The sequence below is a fragment of the Misgurnus anguillicaudatus genome, chromosome 1, assembly GCF_027580225.2.
Source record: "Misgurnus anguillicaudatus chromosome 1, ASM2758022v2, whole genome shotgun sequence".
Classification (NCBI taxonomy): Eukaryota; Metazoa; Chordata; class Actinopteri; order Cypriniformes; family Cobitidae; genus Misgurnus; species Misgurnus anguillicaudatus.
This window is the reverse complement of record NC_073337.2, coordinates 7349707-7373452: the sequence shown is the minus strand read 5'-3', so window position 1 is coordinate 7373452 and position 23746 is coordinate 7349707. Positions and strand designations below refer to the sequence as shown.

General features: G+C 37.9%; 1 protein-coding gene and 1 long non-coding RNA gene across 9 annotated transcripts in view; both read left to right on the top strand.

Moving 5' to 3' along the window:
- Window positions 1-23746, top strand: part of dgki (diacylglycerol kinase, iota) — a 63496-nt gene that overhangs the window by 26984 nt on the left and 12766 nt on the right. For 3 of the 8 annotated variants that reach the window (XM_055190293.2, XM_073859895.1, XM_055190288.2), the window contains exons 3-18: window positions 7569-7664; window positions 8251-8325; window positions 9971-10027; window positions 10118-10186; window positions 10279-10347; window positions 10451-10567; window positions 14689-14763; window positions 14955-15050; window positions 15258-15340; window positions 18105-18165; window positions 18311-18424; window positions 20218-20343; window positions 20421-20499; window positions 22248-22303; window positions 22389-22451; window positions 22571-22644. In XM_055190293.2, the coding sequence (XP_055046268.2) occupies window positions 7569-7664; window positions 8251-8325; window positions 9971-10027; window positions 10118-10186; window positions 10279-10347; window positions 10451-10567; window positions 14689-14763; window positions 14955-15050; window positions 15258-15340; window positions 18105-18165; window positions 18311-18424; window positions 20218-20343; window positions 20421-20499; window positions 22248-22303; window positions 22389-22451; window positions 22571-22644 (1310 nt within the window). The remainder of the gene's footprint in view (window positions 1-7568; window positions 7665-8250; window positions 8326-9970; window positions 10028-10117; window positions 10187-10278; window positions 10348-10450; window positions 10568-14688; window positions 14764-14954; window positions 15051-15257; window positions 15341-18104; window positions 18166-18310; window positions 18425-20217; window positions 20344-20420; window positions 20500-22247; window positions 22304-22388; window positions 22452-22570; window positions 22645-23746) is intronic. The other 5 variants (XM_073859970.1, XM_055190294.2, XM_073859885.1 and 2 more) reach the window with 4 other exon arrangements.
- On the top strand, window positions 419-4989 carry LOC129436008 (uncharacterized). The gene is made up of 5 exons (XR_012360328.1): window positions 419-773; window positions 2253-2312; window positions 2410-2500; window positions 2597-2676; window positions 2865-4989. It is a non-coding gene; the product is annotated as an uncharacterized lncRNA (long non-coding RNA).

Sequence of the window (23746 nt, the reverse complement as noted above, 5' to 3'; positions counted from 1 at the left end):
AACTAATGCTGAGTTAAGGCATATACTATCATAAACTAATGAAGAGTCATCATTCACATGACATGTTTTTCATTGTTAGTTAATGCATTCATTTACAATAAATTAATTTGAGTTCATGTTGTAATTAAGTAAGTTCAGTATGTTACATGTCTTAACTCAGCATTAGTTTATATTTACTTATATTTAAGTAAGAATTCATTTAGGTATACGTTCAATGTTTCCAATGATGAGCAGTTAATCCACTAAACCCAAAGATAATTCCTGAGGCATGTTTAAAGAGTTCGTATTTCATCAAGTAAGTGCTGATTCACAAAGCTTTTATATTTAAGAAAATCTGAGCATCATTAAAAATAACTGTTAACATGTTTGTCAACTAAACATGTTTTGTCAACGTTATAAACTTTATAGATATATTTTTTATTTTTTATTAATGACCAAGTATAAAGAACAATGCATAGTGTGAAAACGCGGATTATATAAAAGTATATAATAAAGTGCGAGCAGACAGCAGAGGATCAATCAAACTTGGGCTGGAATGATTGTAGTGCATCCAATCTTGGAAATCGTAGTTTACATCTACAGCAGCATATGCTACAGCAGTGACAACGCCAAAGAAAAGGACTACATTTCCCAGAATGCACCTGCACCCACTCATCTGCCCCACCCTTCAGGTGCGACTGCTTGACCTATGGGCTCGACGGGAAAATTCAAAATCGCGAACCGTTACAGCCTGCCTGGACTACTCTTTGTTTGCTTGCACATCAACAGTTAAGGTAAGTTTGATTTAATTAGTTTGTCTGCATCGCGCTGATCGGATGCCTATTTGTTCATATTATGTTATTTACTATGATTCGTTTTTGTCTTTATACTAGAACTGTTTGAATTTAAAGCACAAACAGTAAAACATTAAAGGTAGGGTAACAGATTTGATCCTGAAACATTTTTTGTTATGCTGGTTAAAAGTCTCCTCACATCCTGATAGCAATCACTGTGTTAAGTTGTTTAAATGTTTTTGTAGAAATTTATGTCATCTGTGAAAGGCGTAGGACCAAAAAATGTTCAACAAATCATAGATTTCGGTCCGAACGGACGTTTCCATTTATGTCCCTTATACGTAAGCAAAATTTGAATGCCCTCCGCGCAGCGAGTCCACGCAGACACCATACGTCATCGACGCGTTCACGTGAGCTCACCTCCTGTCTGTAAACAGTGAGAACAGCAAACTTTTCTGCTGAATTAACAACCTACACAGGAGGCACACAACGAAAGACATCTTTTATAACAACAACAGCAAAAACTGCCTGGATCAGCAAGAGCAAAAAACCCAAATTAACATCGGTAACTTTACTGCTTTACCACGAGATGAAACAGCTACAGGAGGCAAATGGTCTGAAAGGGTCGTTGCACTGTTTATTTTGGTAAGGTAGGTACGCGATATGTTTGTATTGAGATGGATTCAGATATTCTACTTTGATGAAACATTGTGTTGCTTATGAAATTCGTGTTCGTTTACGGATTAGCGTAACGATATAGTTACTATGTCTACACAACCGAACGTGTGCTTAAACTAATTCTGATGTAAACCAGTTGTCTGGTTATTTTGGAAGTGTTATTCGACTTTGTACTGCAAAGTTTTCTCACTGCTGAATGAGACATGAGATGTGACCGTCTGATCTGTGCGTGTTCATGTGTTTTGAAAGAGGCGTGACTTTGGATGGCGATTTGACTTGAGGGTGGGATCGGGATTTCATTGCTAGGCGGCTACCGTTAGCATTTTTCAAAATGTGTTACCCTACCTTTAAGGGTATACATGGTACACAGCGGTAAACATGAGGTTAAAAATTCGCGAAGTAACATTCAAACCGGGCTGTTAAAAGAAGCAATTCGATGTTTACATTTTTAAAAACAAAACTTTAAAGATGCCAAGATGAGACGTTCTTTGCTTAAAACAAACAAAACAACATTGTGTGTTGGAAATGTTAGCAGCTAGCAAGTGTGTCTCTGCTATTTTAAATGATACACAGACGATCTTTTGTTGTTTAAAAGCTCATTGCTTTAGTGCTGGTAGATGCTGCTTATTTTTCAAGACGGTTTTAATAGCTTTATATTGATTTGTAACAAAGCCAGCTTCACTTTGAGAGAACCTAGATGCTAATTGTAAAGCAGCTTGGAGTCATAATATATTTTAATGTAATATGTTTGCTGTTCTTCATCTTTTTAAATATGAAGTCTATCCATGTTTGTGTTTACAGAGGTCATGTACACTGTGGTCAACTTTGTGGACGCTGAAGAGGTTTCTGGGTAAAGATGATGTAAGTTTATTCATTTAATTTTAAAAAAACAGGTTAAATAGTAAACAGATGTGTTATGATGTATGTGATTTTGATTTTGTAATTCTGTGTTTGACAGAGAAATATAATGAAGTAACAGTGGAAGCTAAAACATCAGACTGATCTAGACACTGAAGAAATTGATGTCACTGCAATCTGGCCAAAATGATGTAAGTTTAATAATGAAATTATTAAATCAAATTGGTTAAATAGTAAATAGAGGTGTTATGATGTATGTGACTCTATTTTTATTCTGTGTTTGATAGACAACTATATTGAAGTAGCCTACTGTAATGAAGCTGCAGAACGTCACAGAGACTCTGAGGACATCAACACAGAAAATCTAGTAAGAAGTTATGAAGACATTATGAAGTTCTTTGATCATATATTGTTGTATCTTTGTACTGTTTAATGTAAACTTTCTAAAATGTACAACTTTATGTCATTTGATTTGTCGTGTGTTTGTGTATCTGTATATGTATATGTGTATTAGTATTATGCCAAATACTTATATGTACTTTTATATTTCCAAAGGGCTCCAAAGAGATGTCTGTCCAGATGAGGGTGCATCAACATTACCTTTGCTGACAAGTATATACTTTACAATGTAAAACCTAACAGTTAACTTAACTCAAACCATTTAAGGAAATCTGTTGCCTTAAACCATTAAGTTTTAAAAAGATACATTTGAGTACTGTGAACTTAAGTCTTGTGCAATCTTGAACTTATATTTAGGTAGTGTGAACTTAAGTATGGGTGCTTAACTGCATGTGACTCAGTTTGAGGCTGTTTACACTTGGCATTAACATGTGTTTTCGTCGATCGGATCACAAGTGGACGACGTTAATGCCAGGTGTAAACGGTGTTCAAAACGTTTTGAGCTCGTCCACTTTCGACCACTTTCAACCACATCCAGAGGTGGTCGAAACCACTTTCGATCGGATCGCTTTGGAGTTGCGGAACGCACATGTGGTTGAATGCGTTCGAACAGCCACAAGCGACCGCCTTCTCTCCGCCCATTTATCTAATCTGAGGTATTAAACACAAGTTTTACGTCTTTTTTGACTTCTGGCGTGAACATTCGGTGAACAGCGCTATTTTAGCCTTTCATTGATAAAACTAAGCGGCTGATCTCCGTAGTTTCGTTTTGAAAGCGTGTGAAAGTTGCGCGATCCTATTTCATCAATTGCGCTGAAGATTCAAAGAAAGCTCTTACATACTCATGTACAAAACACTGTGCAGCATGTTTACTTGCTAAACAAGTAGTGCACTCCGACATAATATTATTTTGCGTCCATATAAACTCATAATTACTCCCACTCGGGTTTGATTGACAGCAGAGAGACTCGCCCACCGTCTCACAGACCACCCCCTCATAGTATTCAGCACAGAAGCGGTCGAAAGTGGACAAAAGAGACGGATTTAAATACCAGGTGTAAACGTAATGTGTCTCTCTCGTCCACTTGTGATCCGATCGATGAAAACACATCTTAATACCAAGTGTAAACAGCCCCTTTGTTTAAGTTCACAGTACTCAAATCTATGTGTTTTAAAACTTGAATGGTTTAATGCAACCGGTTTTCTTAAATGTGAGAAATTACAGTGTTACAGTGAGAAATGTTTGAATAATTCCAAGACATAGCTCTGTGATTGATTCTACACTGCAAAAAATCACTTTCTAACACTTTTTATCTTGTTTTCAGTAGAAAAACTAAATATTCTTAAATCAAGATGTATTTTCTTGATGAGCAAAATTACCTTAGAAAATATGTCTAGTTTTTAGACAAAAATATACAATTTAAGATAATTTGTGGCTAAACAAAAAAAAATCTAACAATGGGGTGAGAAAATTGTGTTTTAATTAAGTTTTTAAGAAAAAAGAAAACTTAAGATTTTTTTCTCACACTATTGGCAGATATTTTTGATTGTTTTAAGCTCAAATTCACTTAATGTGTGTGTGTGTATTTTATTTATTTATTTAGTCTAAAACTAGACTTATTTTCTTGGGTCATTTTGTTCCTCAAGAAAAAGCATTTTAATTTAAATAGTATTTTTGTCTTGTTTTCAGTAGAAATATTATGTAAGAAAGTCATTTTTTGCAATGTTGGACTGATTTCTTAAGAGCAAGATCAATATAGTTGTTGTTCATTTTATTTAGATATTTACTACATTACAGTGGCAGCTGGTGACTTCTTTTTTTTGTGAGCACTCGATGCGAAGTTTGTCACAACATGTGCCCGTCATTTGTGTGGTTCCCAATTTCAAAATATGTGTTCTGCGTGTCGAGTGCGTGTATGTGCATCGTGTGTTTTGACTAAAGACGTGATGCACGTGGTTTACATGAAGCAACAAACACATATTTTAAAAACACAAGCAACACACATGACACTCCGAACACTTATTTTGAATTTGCAACCCTCGGATGAGCAGTCACGAGCCGCCACTGCTACATTACATTGTACTGCTTTGAATGTAGTTTTCATTGTTGCTTTTATTTTGTTTTATTTTACTCTAATATTGCTTTCTCTGTCTGTATATTTATGAGTTTAAATGGTATTGTTTATGTATGCAGCTTTTAATATTTGTGTATTATATTATTTTGTGATTGTGACAATTGTGGATTGTTCAGTTTTTTATTAAATAAACATTTCAAACTCAATTCAAGTTTTTTATTTTTTTAAGGGTTTTGGGGATGTATAGTAGTATATAGTGGGGGGGGGGTTGTAGTCTATCTGCATAGCAGGCAAATAACCAATCAAGTCACTAAGCTATGGGGGCTTGGGTTGTGCTTAAAACAAAGTGTTACCAATCAAATCATCTCAACTGGAAAGTTTCAAAGTTGTGTCCCAATAGTTGTCAGAGTTTTGGGAGGGGGTTTTAAAAGCAACCAATCAGTGTTGAGATTAAACACCAATGGGGACACTAGAATTGTGCAAAGGTGTGACATTCCAGTACCTCTGTAGGTGTGAAAGTGGCCCCTGCCAAAATCTTCAATGGGATTACTTGCCATGGCAACAAATGGCTGCTTATTCCACGGGGATATCCCCTCAGCAAGATACATCCGAATTGGTATCATTACGGGAGTTTCCTAACTTGGTGGAATTAGTAGTTTACCTTCAGTGGAACTAGTAGATACTTCCGAAAATCAGTGGTGTTTACAGGAGTTTCCTAGTACGGATACACCTCTTTTCATGCAGTGATTACTGGTGTGAATCTTGAGACAAAACAATGGCCCTGATTTATGTTAAGATATGTGAGTGCAAGTTGTTTTCAAATTCCACCCCAAAATATTCTAGACTCTAAATCTAGAGTAAGTTGGCATAACTAGAAAGATGCATATTTTTATAAAAATAGTCAAACAGGAAAAAATTTTAAGGTTTTTATTTGTTTAGCTTATTTTATTACTCATTTTAATCCCCCTTGGAAATATCCCTGCTGAAAAAACAGCATAATTCCCATGCTGGTTTAGTACTGGTTTAGCAGGTGGTCGCCAGCATACCAGTACCAAAACACAACAAATGCTGGTCTTCAGGGTTCCCACGGGTCCTTTAAATCCTTGAAAGTTTGTGAATCTGGGGGGAAAATGTCAAGGCCCTGGGAAGTTTTTGAAAAGATACATACATAGATACAAGTCTTTGAAAGAGCTTGAATCTGTTTTATGTAATACGTTTTCTGGAAAAAAATCCCAAATATTCCCTGTGTAATGTAGGATAATATCATAAAAATCTAGACGGTTAATGTTGATTCATACCAAAATGCTTTTTTGCATAGTTGTGTTTGACACATGAAAACGTCTTGGGTTACGTATGTACCTCTTATTCCCTGAGAAGGGAACGAGACGCTGCGTCTCCCTTGCCATACTTCCTGCGTCCATGTAACGCCATCTTTGGCAATATTTTAGATAGCGATATAATTCCTGACTCTCGCATCACCCTGTCTTTGTCGTTAAGTCTCACCATTGGTTGAATTTGATATACACATTCAGACGCACTTAACACTGGAGGTGCCCCCAAAGTTGACTGCAGTGACGCAGCGCGAGTTCCCTCAAAGGGAACTATAACAACGTAACTTAAAAGGTAACACAATGTAACCTTGCTCTCACCTGAATGTGTCCCCACATTTAGTCCTTGAATTTGAGGGTATTGGACCTGGAAAGTCCTTGAAAGGTCCTTGAATTTGAAGTTAACTAAGGTGTGGAAACCCTGGGTCTTGCTGGTATGACCAGCATGGGATGCTGGTGCCGGTATGCTGATGAGCACAGGCTAAACCAGCATGGGAATTATGCTGGTGGTCACCAGCAAACCAGCACCAAAACACAACATATGCTGGTCTTGCTGGTCTGCTGTTTTATCCAGCAGGGATGTTGGGGGTGTGTTGCCCCCAATTGAGAAAGAAATGGCTTTAAGGTCTGCAATACAGAATCTGTATATATGTCATAAGTCACACAGTTGGTAGAGCATTGCGTTAGTAAGTTCATGGATTTAATCCCAGGGAGAACATATACTGATAAAATATATACGTAAGACTAAATCTACTGTAAGTCGCTTTAGATAAGAGCATCTGCCAAATGCATAAATAAAATGTAACTGAAAATGTATTGTGTGTATTTGCCAATTCAAACATCGCTTTTATTATAACAGAATATGACCTTTGGCCAGTTAGCATCCATATAACATCCACCTTAAATGTCGTAATGCTGTAGCAGCGAGAAGATTGCGATTGCTCATGTCAGCACATTTAGGCTGAAGGGCCCTGTGTGCTGTAATAGTGTCCCGCAAAGACCTTTGGCAGGCCGAAAGAGAGAAGTACTAATCCAGGTGCTGTACATACAGATGGAGCGAGTCGAGGGGCGGGGCACAGTGGGACGCTTCCTGTGTGTCTTGCTGGCCTTTCCTTCCCCGCTAGTTGTGACCAGCGCAGCCATCAAACATTAATGTGCCTTCCTGAAGCTGCTGTGTGTGTGTCAATACAACGCTAATTAATCAACAGAACACTGTTGTTTGTTTTATCTTTTTGTTTTTGTATAAAAATTATTCTTTATGTTGCATATGTGCTTGTCTTAATATAATATTGAAAACTTTCAAAGATCCCAGGAAACAGATGGTTGGACGCAGTTATCCTCCATACTTTAGTTGAGTGCATTTTATAGGAGAGCAATTTGGAGATGTCCTAAGATTGAAACGGGAATGTCCACTAAAATTCAATTACCTATTTAAAGCAGCATTTGAATGTGTGCAGGAAAACGCAGTGAACGGTGATCACCTATGGCTGGAGACAAACTGCTCCGGAGACCTCTGCTACCTGGGCGAGGAGACGTGCGTGGTCAAGATTGCAGTGAGTATAACGTTGATAAAAAAAAGGTTTAAACCGAATAGAAAAAAAGGTAGAGCCAAAGCCGTTCAGAGAGTCAGACGGTTGGTGTATATGGAAGGCTGGCTGGAGTCATTAGAGCATTTAGCACTGACATTTGCTTTCATGAGATAATGTGAGCCTGGTGTGCATTGAAAAGCAGAGGTGGCTATTAGTCTGAAAATGTTCAGCAGGTGAAAGGATGATGTCATGCGCTCTGTTTCAGGCTTTTGTTGAAGCGCTCTGATGTTGGCGACTCTAATAAAGTCCTTTCAAACATGTTGGCAAAATCTTGAGAGCGTATTGAAAACACATTCCTGCTTCAATTAAATTGCTAGACTGATCACAGATTAGTGTTTTTTCTTTTTTTTTGCGTCGGAAGAAAATGTACAATGTATGACAAGCAGCACTATTAAGGATATTTGTGCCTTAAAGATTATACCACAAACATGATTGATACTTCAGATTGAACATTGAAGGAGGGACCTGGAATATCACACAATCTGGCATCATAGCGGCACATTTTCACATTGGCCAAAAAATCTCATTGTACTGTTTGGTTTTCTTTAAGAAGTCGGCACCCCGCAGGAAGTGTGCAGTGTGTAAGATCGTGGTCCACACAGCTTGTATCGAGGAGCTTGAGAAGGTGAGCAGAGTCATAAATATACATTTAAAACGCATTGAAATGCATCCGTGGATGTTTGTCTCCACAAACATGCGTCACACGGATAATGCAATAGGATGAGAGACTGTAATCTCTGTATTCCAGTTATGTTTTTTTAGGATCAGGCTTTAAGACTATCTGCTGTTGCGTTGTTTGGGTTTATCTATCTGTGCAAATGCACATAAATAAATAAATAATACAGTTCATAGCCCTTACAAAAAAAAGTGCTTGGTAAAGTTAAGTACCATGCTGTCTCCGCCAGTCCAGACCATAGTTATGTTAATGTATTTGTATACACTCACCTAAAGGATTATTAGGAACACCTGTTCAATTTCTCATTAATGCAATTATCTAATCAACCAATCACATTGCAGTTGCTTCAGTGCATTTAGGGGTGTGGTCCTGGTCAAGACAATCTCCTGAACTCCAATCTGAGTGTCAGAATGGGAAAGAAAGGGGATTTAAACAATTTTGGGCGTGACATGGTTGTTGGTGCCAGACGGGCCAGTCTGAGTGTTTCACAATCTGCTCAGTTGCTGGGATTTTCACGCACAACCGTTTCTAGGGTTTACAAAAAATGGTGTGAAAAGGGAAAAACATCCAGTATGCGGCAGTCCTGTGAGCGAAAATGCCTTGTTGATACTAGAGGTCAGAGGAGAATGAGCCGACTGATTCAAGCTGATAGAATAGCAACTTTGACTGAAATAACCACTCGTTACAACCGAGGTATGCAGCAAAGCATTTGTGAAGCCACAACACGCACAACCTTGAGGCGGATGGGCTACAACAGTAGAAGACCCCACTGTGTATCACTCATCACCAATACAAATAGGAAAAAAGGCTAAAATTTGCATGAGCTCACCAACATTGGACAGTTGAAGACTGCAAAAATGTTGCCTGGTCTGATGAGTCTCGATTTCTGTTGAGACATTCAGATGGTAGAGTCAGAATTTGGCGTAAACACAATGAGAACATGGACCCATCATGCCTTGTTACCACTGTGCAGGCTACTGGTTGTGGTGTAATGGTGTGGAGGATGTTTTCTTGGCACACTTTAGGCCCCTTAGTGCCAATTGGGCATCGTTTAAATGCCACGGCCTACCTGAGCATTGTTTCATCCATGTCCATCCCTTTATAATCACCATGTTCTCATCCTCTGATGGCTACTTCCAGCAGGATAATGCACCATGTCACAAAGCTTGAATCATTTCAAATTGGTTTCTTGAACATGACAATGAGTTCACTGTACTAAAATGGCCCCCACAGTCACCAGATCTCAACCCAATAGAGCATCTTTGGGATGTGGTGGACCGGGAGCTTCATGCCCTGGATGTGCATCCCACAAACATCTTGCTCAACTGCAAGATGCTATCCTATCAATATGGGCCAACATTACTAAAGAATGCTTTCTGCACCTTGTTCAATTATTGTCATGTAGAATTAAGGCAGTTATGAAGGCGAAAGGGGGTCAAACACAGTATTAGTATGGTGTTCCTAATAATCCTTTAGGTGAGTGTATGTTCTTACTTTATTTTTTTGTTAGGATCAGTAATTTATCTCAAAACATGTGTACCATCATTATTTCACACATACTGCATTGTATATTAACTTGCTTTCTCCATACCAGATCAATTTCCGATGTAAACCCACATTTAGAGAGGGCGGCTCTCGAAGCTTTAGAGATGTGAGTTCATACCATGAATTAAAAAATCATGCATGATTGTTTTGATGTGCAACAATGACATTATGAAGCATTTGTGTGTGTTTGCGACAGCAGAATGTTCTGAGACATCACTGGGTCCACCGACGGCGACAGGAGGGGAAGTGTCGACAGTGCGGCAAAGTACGGTACCCTCCGTAATTGTCCAGCAGGAATTAAATTGATGCATATTTCTAAATTCAGTATGTTAATGCGCTATCTTTCTTATTCTGTAGAGTTTTCCACAGAAGTTCTTCTACAGTAAGGAGATCGTGGCGATCAGCTGCTCCTGGTGCAAACAGGCAGTGAGTGTTGTGTCTAAATAAAGACCACTGATGTTTCCAGCTTGTTTGTTTTATGTGGACTGAGCCATTCACCCTCTCTCTGTTTGTCCGCCTCTTCGTCAAGTTCCACAACAAGGTCACATGCTTCATGCTCCATCAGATCGAGGAGCCGTGCTCGCTGGGAGCTCATGCAGGAGTCATCGTCCCCCCATCCTGGATTATTAAAGTCAGGAAACCGCAGGTATGGCCACATCAGAGATCCCTACTCAAATTAAATTTAGATGTGGTGGTTGATGTGTTTACTATTGTCCTTTGTCTTAAAGGAACAGTTCGCCAAAAAATGCAATGAAATATTAAAGTCATTTTAAGACTTTCTTACTTTGGGAATTAGATTTTTGGGTGAACTGTGCTTTTAAAGAACTGAGTTGAAGCATTTAAAGGAATAGTCTACTCATTTTCAATATTCAAATATGTTATTACCTTAACTAAGAATTGTTGATACATCCCTCTATCATCTGTGTGCGTGCACGTAAGCGCTGGAGCGTGCTGCGACGCTTCGATAGCATTTAGCTTAGCCCCATTCATTTAATGGTACCATTTAGAGATCAAGTTAGAAGTGACCAAACACATCAACGTTTTTCCTATTTAAGACGAGTAGTTATACGAGCAAGTTTGGTGGTACAAAATAAAACGTAGCGCTTTTCTAAGCGGATTTAAAAGAGTAACTATATTTTATGGCGTAATAGCACTTTTGTGAGTACTTCGACTCGGCGCAGTAACACCCTCCCTCTCCCATTATGAGAGTGAGAAGGGGAGCGGACTTTTCAGGCGAGCCGAAGTACTCACAAAAGTGCTATTACGCCATAAAATATAGTTCCTCTTTTAAATCCGCTTAGAAAAGCGCTACGTTTTATTTTGTACCACCAAACTTGCTCGTATAACTACTCGTCTTAAATAGGAAAAACGTTGATGTGTTTGGTCACTTCTAACTTTATCTCTGATTGGTACCATTGGTACCATCCAGCGCTTACGTGCACGCACACAGATGATAGAGGGATGTATCAACAATTCTTAGTTAAGGTAATAACATATTTTAATATTGAAAATGAGTAGACTATTCCTTTAATGCCTTCAACTGGTGTGTCTCACGCCTGCTGCTTTGGCTAAAATGCACTTTCAATGTAAACCACATACATTTTTAAATGTGACATATTGTTTAATACTGTTAGATGATGTAGAGATAAAACATGAAAGTGTCTTGCATCATTTCCTACACTGTAAACATCACGGTTTATATGTTACATTGAAAGCTATAAACGAATTGATCAAAAACTGACCCATCAAATTATTTTAGTCTATTATTCATACAGTAGGTATATTTTAACCATACACATTTAGGGATGGATGGGACAGGTTTTTGAAGTGTGGCTGCTGTCACATTCAATTCAGGAGTTACCAGAAGGGAAGTCACTTGTATAATGTTATAATGCAAAAAAACTTTTACCCAAAAATGATCATTTTGTCATCATTTACTTACCCTTATGTCAGTCCAACCTGGCAACTAGCGTTAAAGGGACACTTGACTTTTTTGAAAATATGCTCATTTTCCATCTCCCTAGAGTTAAACATTTGATTTTTACCATTTTGGAATCCATTCAGCCGATCTCCGTGTCTGGACTTTTAGCATAGCTTAGCATAATCCATTGAATCTGATTAGACCATTAGCATCGCGCTAAAAAATAACCAAAGAGTTTCAATATTTTTCCTATTTAAAACTTGACACTTTTTCTGTAGTTATATCATAAGACTGACAGAAAATTAAAAGTTGTGATTTTCTAGGATGATACGTCTAGGAACTATACTCTCATTCTGGTGTAATAATCAAGGACTTTGCTGCCGTAACATGGCTGCAGGAGACGCAATGATATTACGCAGCGCCCGAAAATAGTAGAAGATAGCAATGACGGCAAATGCCATTGGTTCTTTGCTGTTTCGTAACCATTCAGCATAGGTTAAGATATTCAGGTACAGTAATAGCACCTCATCTGGAATTTAGTTTTTTGGATTTTTAAATTTCCTCATTACTACATAAAAGGCATGGGCTGGTATGAGATTTTGACGGTATGATAACCTTAAGCAAAAATACCACGGTTTCACCAATACATTCTCACTCTCCAAGGCGTCAAAATCTGAAGCATGTTCAAACGCCTTCAGCGTCAGTATGAAGACGCGAAGGGTGCCCCTATGCGTCACTATATCGACGAAATATGAACTCTGTTGCTTTCATGCTAATCCCTCAGCGTCGGATATAGACGAAAGGAAATCCCGGAAGGTGATGCCGTCACATTATGCGACGATCTGCAGGATCATGCCGCTTCTGGACGGTAACTACTCCAATTTTTAAACCATTAGACTTGGGGTTTGGATGTCAGTTTAAGTATTGGTTTATACTTTTTGTCTTCTGATTTTTAAACCATTGTCGCTTGGGGTTGGGGTTAGAGTTGGGTTTGGGTTAGGATGTAATTTTATGTAACAGAAAGTCGTTCTAACCCCAACCCCAAGCGACAATGGTAAAAAATTTGGAACAAAAATTGAGTAGTTACCGTCCAGAAGCGGCATGATCCTGCAGATCGTCGCATAACGTGACGGCATCACCTTCCGGGATTCCCTTTCTTCTATATCCGACGCTGAGGGATTAGCATGAAAGCAACGGAGTTCCCATTTCGTCGATATAGTGACGCATAGGGGCACCCTTCGCGTCTTCATACTGACGCTGAAGGCTTTTGAACATGCTTCAGATTTTGACGCCTTGGGGAGTGAGAATGGGGTTTCACTGTGTTACAAGATTTGCCATTGCAACACTAAAATGTGTTATTTTTAAATGTCTGCATATACAAAGAAGATTTCAACTGGACACAATACATTTTATTTTTAAGCAACATACAACATGTATGCCAGGCAAAAATAAGGCCTTAAATTATAATATTCTTTCCAAAAATTATAAAAATTATAAAATTAAAATATATTAATATCAGTGTTGGGGGTAACGCATTACAAGTAACGTGCATTACGTAATAATATTACTTTTCTGAAGTAACGAGTAAAGTAACGCATTACTTTATAAATGCACGCATTAATATTTCAGTTACTTTTTCAAAAGGTAATGGTAATGCAAGTTACTTTTTTAGTTTAATTAATTCAATAAAAAAAATTATGCACTGAATTAAACCAGTCCTTCCAGAAAAACGTGGAGTTTTTTTTTTTTGATTGTTGCGGGCAAAAATCCTCGTTTTTGCGGCACGTTTTCTTAAAAAATGCGATGGAATATGCGAGATATTTAAGCAATTTATGCGATGGAATTGCGGGATTTGCGAAAATTGCGGAACTTGCAAAAACTGCGGAAACTTGCAAAAGCTGCAATGATGTTCACGTCACATAATCACGTCACTTCATAACCATTCCCATGGCAATAGAGGACACGGCTGCGCTTTTGGGAAGTAAATGCAACAGGTTTCAACTTTCTGCTAGTATATATGTGACTTTTTGCTACGAAAATGCGGAGATTATGAAATCATGCAAGCCCCGCATATTTTGTGCACGGAAATATGTAATTAATGCGGCAAAAGTGTGTCGTATTTGGAAAAAATGCAGCCCCGCATAAATATGCGGAAATATGCGATCGCACAATCACGTTTTTCTGGAGGGACTGTTAAACTAAACGTAGTCACATTATGCATGACATTTATTATGCATGACATTTTTGTAATAAAATATGCAATTTCTGAATGCAGAACTTTTCAGTCATAAAAACACCTGCAAGTCCTGAAAGAGATCAAGCCTCAGCCAAGAAAAAGTAACGCAAAAGTAACTAAAAAGTAAAGTAAGCATTACTTTCCATGAAAAGTAACTAAGTAACGCAATTAGTTACTTTTTTGGGAGTAACTTAATATTGTAATGCATTACTTTTAAAAGTAACTTTCCCCAACACTGATTAATATTAATAATATTAAATGTAGACATCAAATCAATTACATGACTTAATTATTTAACTTAATTTATTATTAACCGAAAACGGAAACCTTGACTCTTTAAAACCATGGTATACCTTGAAACCGGTAACCGGCCCATGCCGACTACATAATTTAGTTGTATTTTGAAAAGAGTAGAATTAACAGCTTCAACTGATTTCCTCATATGGGTTTGGATTAACATAAGCAAAATGATGTTGTTATTATTTTTGGGTGAACTTTAATTTCGAGCTTTTAGGTTGCATCGGTTATGGAAGAGCTACAACTAAAGTCAGTTTTGTGAGCGTACCAAATTTTTTACACGCTTAGCTGCCATCTCTCCTCTGTCCCTCAGAGCTCCTTTAAAAACTCCACACGAAGGAAAAAATGGACGTCCTTCAAAAGAAGAACCAGCAGAAAGGGGACTGATGTGAGTAGCTCTGTCTTGACCCCACATACATTGAATGAAAAGTTAAATCAGTGTTTTCTTTTGAGAGCTCGTCTTCCCTTAACTCCTGCTCGGCTATCATCTGTTCCCATAGCTCACTGCACCGCTGTCTTTGTGTGTATTCATGTGCAGATGTGTGCGTTTGTGTGAGTATTATATATTCATTTCTGCAGGAATCGAAATGGCGTCCATTCATGTTGAAACCGTTGCCCTCTCCTCTTATGAAACCAGTGCTGGTTTTCGTCAACCCTAAAAGTGGAGGAAACCAGGTTATTTTTGACTCTTTTCCTTTATTATATGACCACGTACCTAATAAATAAACAAATACACATGACAAATTGATTTGAGTTTAAATGCTTTTATTATGTAAAACTAAAGAGACATTTTTTATGGTTTATTTATTATACACAGTCATGTCAGAATCCAGTATTTTACAATTAAATGTCTTTTTCATCTTGTCTCTGTCTGTCTGTCAGGGGACAAAACTGCTGCAGATGTTCATGTGGGTTTTGAACCCTCGGCAGGTGTTTGATCTGTCTCAGGGTGGACCCAGAGAAGCGTGAGTTTCCATTTCACATCATGATCTCACGGTCATAATAGAGTCTGTGCTGCTTTCTGTGATACTTCAGTATCTGCCTGAGTCAGTCTCTTAATGGAGAACAGCACAGGTGCCCTGATGGACTGAGAGAGAGAGAGAGAGAGAGAGAGAGAGCAGACACAGCTGGGCTGTTGGGCTTTCTGCTGAGCTGTCTGACAGAGCTGTGATTATAGTCGCTCTATTAAAACAGAAACACACACACACACACACACACACACAATGTACTTGTGCACTTAAACCACACTTAAAGGATTACTCCACTTTTAGTAAAAAAAAATCCTGATAATTTACTCACCCCATGTCATCCAAGATGTTTTTGTCTTTCTTCCTTCAGACAATTTTTTTCTCTCCATATAGTGGACATTAGTGGACCTCAACGGTTTCAATGCAGCGTTAAAAGGCTCCCACTGATCCCAACCGAGGCATAACTGTGGGTTTACACCAGACGCGAGTTCAACGATTTGCATAAGTAGATTAAATACAAAGTCAATGCAAAGGCGCTATCGACGCGTCCTCGCATGGACTGTATGAATGATGCGATATGGGCAGAGTGTTTACCGCGAAAACACGCACTATTCGTCTCAAACGTGTCTTCGGCCAAGTTGAAAATATTGAATTTGAGTGAAAATTTTGCATGAAATCCTGCGAGAAATGTAGAGCGAGTAACGCGATGCCCCGCGTTTGGTGTGTACGTAGTATTAAGGGGGTCCCGCACCGGCCACACAGCTCAGCGTTGCGCCATGTAGAGTCGCGTTTAGAACAACTCGGTGGTATCGTAAACCGGAAGTGCACATCAAATAGCGCGAGCTTCGTCAGATAGCGTCTACTTCAAAATGCAAAATATACGTTAGCAGCCAATGTTAAAGGTATTGCGGTGGATTTTCTTTTTCCGGGTGGATCATCAAAACTATTGGTCCTCCTAGTTGTCAATCAGGAGGGTTGCGCAACTGCATTTTTGTAAAAAGTGGAGAAGGCGGTTATTTTCTAAAATTCGAGAAAATCCTCCTCTACACCTTTAATCGTTAATGATTTGGGACAAATATGATGTTATTTAACGTTAAACTATTTGAGTGGCACGACTGGGATTTGAGCAACTTCCTGAGTCGTAGCTGGGCGGCGCGGACAGGCGGGACCTGTCGGCGCCAGTGTGCGTATACGCATAGAAAGCAATGTGTTCAAGTTTTTTAGAATGGCGCGGCGCTGAGCTGCGCGTCCTGTGTGTGACCCCTTTTAGGGCCTTATCTAGCGAAACGATTATCATTTTCACCAAAATAATTAATAATATGTACTTATTTAAACCTGTTGTCCAGGACTTATAAACAGTGATAGGACACTTAAAATTTGCATCTTACTGGCTCTTTAATGAATTAAGGGACAGCGAAAAAGTAACTAAACTAAATGTAAAAAAGGATCCTTATGACTACTACATCATTCAGAAGATGGTGCCGTTTGTGTTCCCCTAACAGTTCACACTTAACAGTTTTCCTCTAAATAGTTAATAGTTTAAATACTTATTTAAACCCACAGACAACTTCTCATCTTGCACTAGCCGTGTGAGGCACCAGCGCGACCTTAGATATTACATTATCACGTCGAAAGGTCACGTGTTACATACAGTATGTGAAACGCTTGTTCAGATTACTCAGTTTGGCAAGTTGGGTAAACAATTTGGACAAAAACTTATATATCTAAGTCCAGTCAACAAAATAATATTTGTTAGCTGAATGATTATGCTTTTTTCATTCAGTGAACACAAAATAATGAATTGATCTCCTTCAACAAAAAAAAATCTTTGTTCAAATTACTTAATTATCTTTGTTGAAAGAACATTTTGAAGTTGGATTTTTTACAGTGTAGTGCAATACGAGCACTTGTAGTTAAAACAACTTTTATATTTTTTAACCACAACTTCTCAAATGATCAAATATTTGATCTTTTTTTTTTTAAGAAAGTGGGGTAATCCTTTAAAGCGTAACTAAACCCCTGGTCAGAGCCTGACTCCACCCACTGGCAATATTTGAAAAATGCAAGAAAAGTGGGCAGATCCCAACGGAGATAGAGGGGACGAACTAAGCTCGTACCAAGCATGTGGTGAGATCGTAACAAGGGCGTGGTGAGCTTGAACCTGCTTACGTCACAAGTTACTTTTTGGACCCAACATCCAATAGAAAAATTTAACTGCAGTAGCCACCGTTCAACCTGAAGAGGGCAGCACTCAGACGTTTTTACAGCATATATTGTAGTATTGAAACACTTTATATCCAAATGTCAAAAAACTTACTAAAATCAATGAACAGCACTAATAAAGCATCATTCTTACAGATCATTAACTAAAAAAAGTTGGTTAAGGGTTTAGTTACTCTTTAAGAATTTATAAATGTCATTGCATTAAATTACATTTCAAGGGAAGTGGCATTTATTTTAAAGAAAGACTTTCACAATGCATTTCTTAAAGGGTAAACCGAATGGTAAATGAATGAAGACAAATAGTGTTTGGACATTTTTATGTGCATAATTAATGTGATGAAATACACCTGTGGTTACTCTCCTGTGTGAACTTATTCCATTAAAAATAAAAAGCTGTTTAAAGGTCTATGCAAAAATGACTTTGAAATGTCCTGTAAAAATGTCACTTCTTTGCAAATTCGATTTTGGTAATGCAGTGAAGTGCAGAATAATTTAAAGTCATCACCAACAAGCATTAATATGTGTCTCTTGCCATCAGGTTAGAATTATACAGAAAAGTGCCAAATCTTCGTATCCTTGCCTGTGGAGGAGATGGAACGGTAAGACACAATGCATGCTGGGAGAATCAGAAATAGCCACCCTGTTAGACATTTTTAAAGCCACCCCACAAGAGGTTGTGTTTGTATAAGCATGTAGGGTCATGGATCACTGAGACACAGAGTTTTTGGGATTGCTTTTCTCTAGGTGGGCTGGATTCTGTCTGCCATAGATGAACTACAGATGAACCCACAACCTCCTGTAGCTGTGCTTCCTCTTGGTACAGGAAATGACCTCGCCAGGACGCTCAACTGGGGAGGGGTGTGTGACTTCTTTATTTATTCTTATAGATGAAATCTTCTGTGGTCCCTTCATGTGAATGATTTCACAATACAAACAGAATCAGAACTGTTGCTTCAATTTACTGTAACACACTATTTATTTTAAACAAATCTATTGTGCTGGTGTTTGTTATACTTTATATAGTTTAATTTGTTAGTTGGGTGATTCTCACGAAAACTTGGTTTTAAAAATGTCAAGCATGAAAATGTAAAAATTGCTTAAATTTACTTTTTTCCCACCAGACATTGAAAAACAAAGTCTGGAGTAAATGGGAACATTAATTTAAAAACTTTTACTTATCATTTAACACTTTTTGTAACATAATTTAAAAAAATAGTCCTAAAAAATCTCATTACCGCAACAGTCAGAAAACATCAACACTGACATATTTTCAAAATGACATGACAAACCTGAAAGAACATAATTTGGAGATTCTGCACATGAATTTAAAATCAAAGTATTATGCTTCTATTAATTAAATTAACATTTAATAAGCATCTGTTGCGGTAATGATAATCAAAATGTCGTGTAAGCATTCTGACAAGACAATATTTCAAATTAACTGTAAAAAAATGATCTTACCTGGTAGCCATCTTGAAGTAACTGGTCCATGTGCTTGATCACTGAAAATCAAACTTTATTAAAATTCTGTATGTGTGCTTAAACTGTTCTCAAAAATTGTTGCGGAGGATGAGAACATCAGGCATGGACACATCATTTTCCTAATTTTTCTTCATTATTATTATACATGAATATTCAGTAAATAAATTAAAATTAAAAAATTAAATTACAACATAACGCATGTTCAAACACAGCCGGACACATTGCGGTAATGAGAATTTCAGCAGAAAATGAGATAAAATTTACAATTATAAATTCTTATGTTGAAATCACACATTGTGCAAGGTAGAACACAGTATTGTGTTAATTCTGTTTTTTAATGTTACTATATTACACATTTTAAAGGTAAAATCATTAGTGCCGTGGTGTTTCAATGGTTTCGTGAGAATCACCCAGTTATTGTATTAACCACACACATATAACAGTTCAGACCCACATAAAACCATAAATAATTATTTCAAAAGAATCAGATCCGAATTATTAAACATAAATTTTGAATTTCTAGTTTGATCATCTCACAGGAATGTATTTTTTACTGTAAATATTTTATAAGGTGGCTAATTTGTATTACTTCGAAGGATGCAAATCGCACAAATATGTATCGTACGAATTAGGCACCTTATAAAATAGCTACAATTTGCCATTAGATTGTGGTGGATTTTCTGACTGTAATTTTAATTTTGTTTTACACATCACGATAGTGTATTTAGGTATGATCTGCCTGTTCTGATTGGCTAAGAGTCTGTGATTTAAATTGACTGGTTAAGTGGTTGTCATTGATAAAGGATGCTCATTATTTTCCATTATACTCCGACTATGGATCTCAGAAGCGCTGGCCTTGAGTTAAACGTGTCTTTTTTTCCAGTCTAAAGTATATTATTAGCAGCACACTGGCTGTTATGATACTCTCCGTCTTGTTTCACATTTGAATTGATAGTATAATCATCAATAATAAATATCAAGGACTGTGTTTATGTCATGAGTGAATAGCCCTTCTCATAGCTGCGTTATGAAAGGGTCACAAATGAACCAGCACACAAGGCAAGTGTGCCGAAATGCCACTGAGAAATGAATGAAATGGCTTAGTGGCTTTTATATATAAAAATGAAATTTCATAGGCCTTTGTGACAATACATCTGTCTCTGTTTTAGGGTTATACCGATGAGCCTGTATCCAAGGTCTTGTGTCAGGTGGAGGATGGCACTGTGGTCCAGTTAGATCGCTGGAATCTTCAGGTGGAGCGCTCATCCGTTCAACCTGAGGATGGCTCACAAAAGGTATAAAGGCATAAATATTTGTATAAATAAATATTTTGTTTATAATATCATTAATGTATTCGTGTTTCTGTTATCAGCTTCCTCTGAACGTGTTTAATAACTACTTCAGCCTCGGTTTTGATGCGCACGTCACATTGGAGTTTCATGAGTCCAGAGGTTAGTATACTGTATATTATAATAACGGTCCCATTGTACTTATTATCTATTGTGACCCCTTTAAATTTAAAGTGCCCATATTATGAAAAACTCACTTTTTCTGGGTTTTGGGGTGTTCATTTGTGTCTCTAGTACTCCCACACGCAAAAAATCCATCCATGCTGTTTTGAGTGAGATACACATTTCTGAATGTCCTCTGCCTTGAGTCTCAGTGTGCACGAGTTCAAATTCAGCGCCGTTGTGACGTAACTAGCCATTTCGTCACATTCCGTTTGAATTTACCCGCCCACCACCCCACTCGCAGGTCTCCACCCACCAGGGAGCTAGAGAGCACAGAGCAGTCACTTCGCTGATACCCTCTATGCTGTTATCATGGCTCATGGAAATAACAGCGCTATTATGGATTATACTCCCGCCTACTTTTAAAAACAAAGTTTTACGCATGTTTATTGGAACCTAAAGAGTAATCTTATATACAGTGTGTTACGACGCAAATAGTCATCAGATTGTAGGCGATAAGAAGTTCATGCGAAATCTAATATAAACAACAGACTATATATCTATATTTCACGGATTAAACGCGTTTGTGGACAAAAATGGTCATTGTATTTTATTGGACTTTCATGGATTATTCACACATCTGAAACAGACTGGATTCGATTCGCGATCGTTAAATCAACACAAAAGGTAAGAAGTCACGTTATATTTAGCATGTTGTCAATTTCTGTCACAAACTACTACATTTATGAGCATCTGTATCTCAAAATAGAGATCATACATAGATGCTAATCCCATAAATTATACCTTTTAAATATATAGTTATGTGAAAAATATTGTTTAGACAGTTATAGATATTTTTTGCAGGCTAACGTTAGATAGTTTGCAACGTGGTTTCGAAAGTTTAAAAAAAAATTAACGGCTTTATTTTACAATTCTAACGTTACATAAACTAAGTAATAGTGCTTTGCCAAACTAAAAGTGTTTTGCCAAACTAACCGAGACCGGGCCTTACCGACCCGGCTTTTCTGATGAGGCTAACGTACCCCGAGTCTCTTATAACTTTACGTTCCGGACCTCCCGCTAGCTTCTAGCAATTAGCACGCGGCCCACAAGCAGTATACATCCTCCGCCGGGCCTAAATTTCTGTCATTTGCGAAAATAATGCGTTTGAAAATGTTTTATAACGGGAATATGTTAGTATTGTCCAGGGAAAACGAGTGTATTGTTGAAACTGCTACATCACAATTTACTCTGGAATCATTGTGTGTTATGATGAGTTTCTTCTCCTGGAGTGTACTTATTAGTGATACTTTTCTGCTTGATTTGTCTGTTGGCAACATAAACCATTAATAATAATATATAAAAATAACACAGTATGGTCTGTACTGCTCACGAAACCACTGAGCACAAGCACGGGCACATGACGTTAGTAGTGGGGCGTGATCAAAGGAGCAGCAGCTCATAAATATGTAATGACCAGCTCAAAACGGCACAATCTGAAATGCCCTGAAACGGAGGCTCCTAGAGATGGGTAACAATCTTTCCCTACAAACTATTTTGAGCAAACAACTTTTGAGACATGTTTTATGGAACTCATACACCTATTTAACTTGTGGAAAAGCAGTCATAAGATGGGCACTTTAAACTCACTGGTTGTAAGTTGGTAAATGGCGCTGTTGGTTGAAATCTGTGTGTATCTGCGTTTTATGTGAGTCATTGGGCAAACGTCTCTGTCTGTTTGTTCACAGAAGCAAACCCGGAGAAATTCAACAGTCGCTTCCGTAACAAGATGTTCTATGCAGGGGTGAGTCGAGTTCATACCTGACAGAATTAATGTGTGTTTTACCGAGAGAGAGACTGAGAGTGTGACTCTAGTTTTGTCCCCTCAGGCGGCTTTCTCTGACTTTCTCCAGCGAAGCTCCAGAGACCTGTCCAAGCACGTCAGGGTGGTGGTGAGCATCATGAGATTGGCTTGATGGGCTCTGTTATTAGGAGCAGACTTTATGAAGCTGTGCCTGTCTGCTAGCGTCTTTATATTCAACATATTCTCTTTCATTATCTCCTTTTAAAGTGTGATGGTACAGATCTCACGCCCAAGATTCAGGAACTGAAGTTTCAGTGCATCGTCTTCTTAAACATACCCAGGTGTGTAATACCAGTCTTGCACTTTCCATCGGGTCGTTTTACATACTGTAGTATCTGTTCACTTAGGAGCCATTTGTACCTTAAAATTTTAAAGCAAATTTTGGTTAACTATTTAGAGGGAAACTGTTAAGTAGGAACTGTTAGGGGAACACAAACGGCACCATCTTCTGAATGATGTAGTAGCCATAAGGATCCTTTTTTACATTTAGTTTAGTTACTTTTTCGCTGTCCCTTAATTCATTAAAGAGCCAGTAAGATGCAAATTTTAAGCGTCCTATCCACTGATCTATATAAATGACCGGACTGCGCATAGAACGCTTGACGAAACTGCATGAGGTGAAGCCAGCGCAGAGTTCGAGCCGCCATCTTGGTATACCCAACCGGCAGAGAGCGTCATTGACTTCCATTCAAAATCATGATCAAAATTTACCTCCTTTACAGCGTATCAGTTACACAATGTTAATGTTTAGGATATGTGTACGTTAATTATTTGTTAATTCTGGTGTTATTTGCAATGTTTATGTTTTAATCGGGCAGGATAATGGATTTACAAAAAACCGTTAAGGTGAGTGTGTCTGTTGCATTTGTTAATGACACGGGTATAAATAAAGTTTTTTTTGACATTCAGCTACACGGTGACGGTCAGCGTTATTTCTCTAAATAAGTTTAGGTAACTTGTACGTTTAGATAACATAATTACAAAACTAGCAAATTATTGCATGCACATACGGTACAAAGCATGATTATTTATTTAGATTTCAGAATGAGCACGTTTATTGTCATTAATACTAAATATGCTGCGGTCTGTCTGCTGATCTGATACTGTAATGAAGATGAATGTATAATAACTGTTTAAAACGCAAAATGTACAACTTTCAGTAAATAACTATTTACATGCTTAGGACGTTTGTGTTGTAATAATGTACATGGTAACTTCACATATAAAAACGAAGACGAGTAAAGTGATGTTTTATCATAAAAATCTGACATCGTCCATTGATTTAATAGAACGTTTGGGTATACCAACATGGCGGCGCGGTGGCTTCACAAGTGTGACGTCATGCGCAATCCAGTCATTTATATAGATCAGTGGTCCTATCAC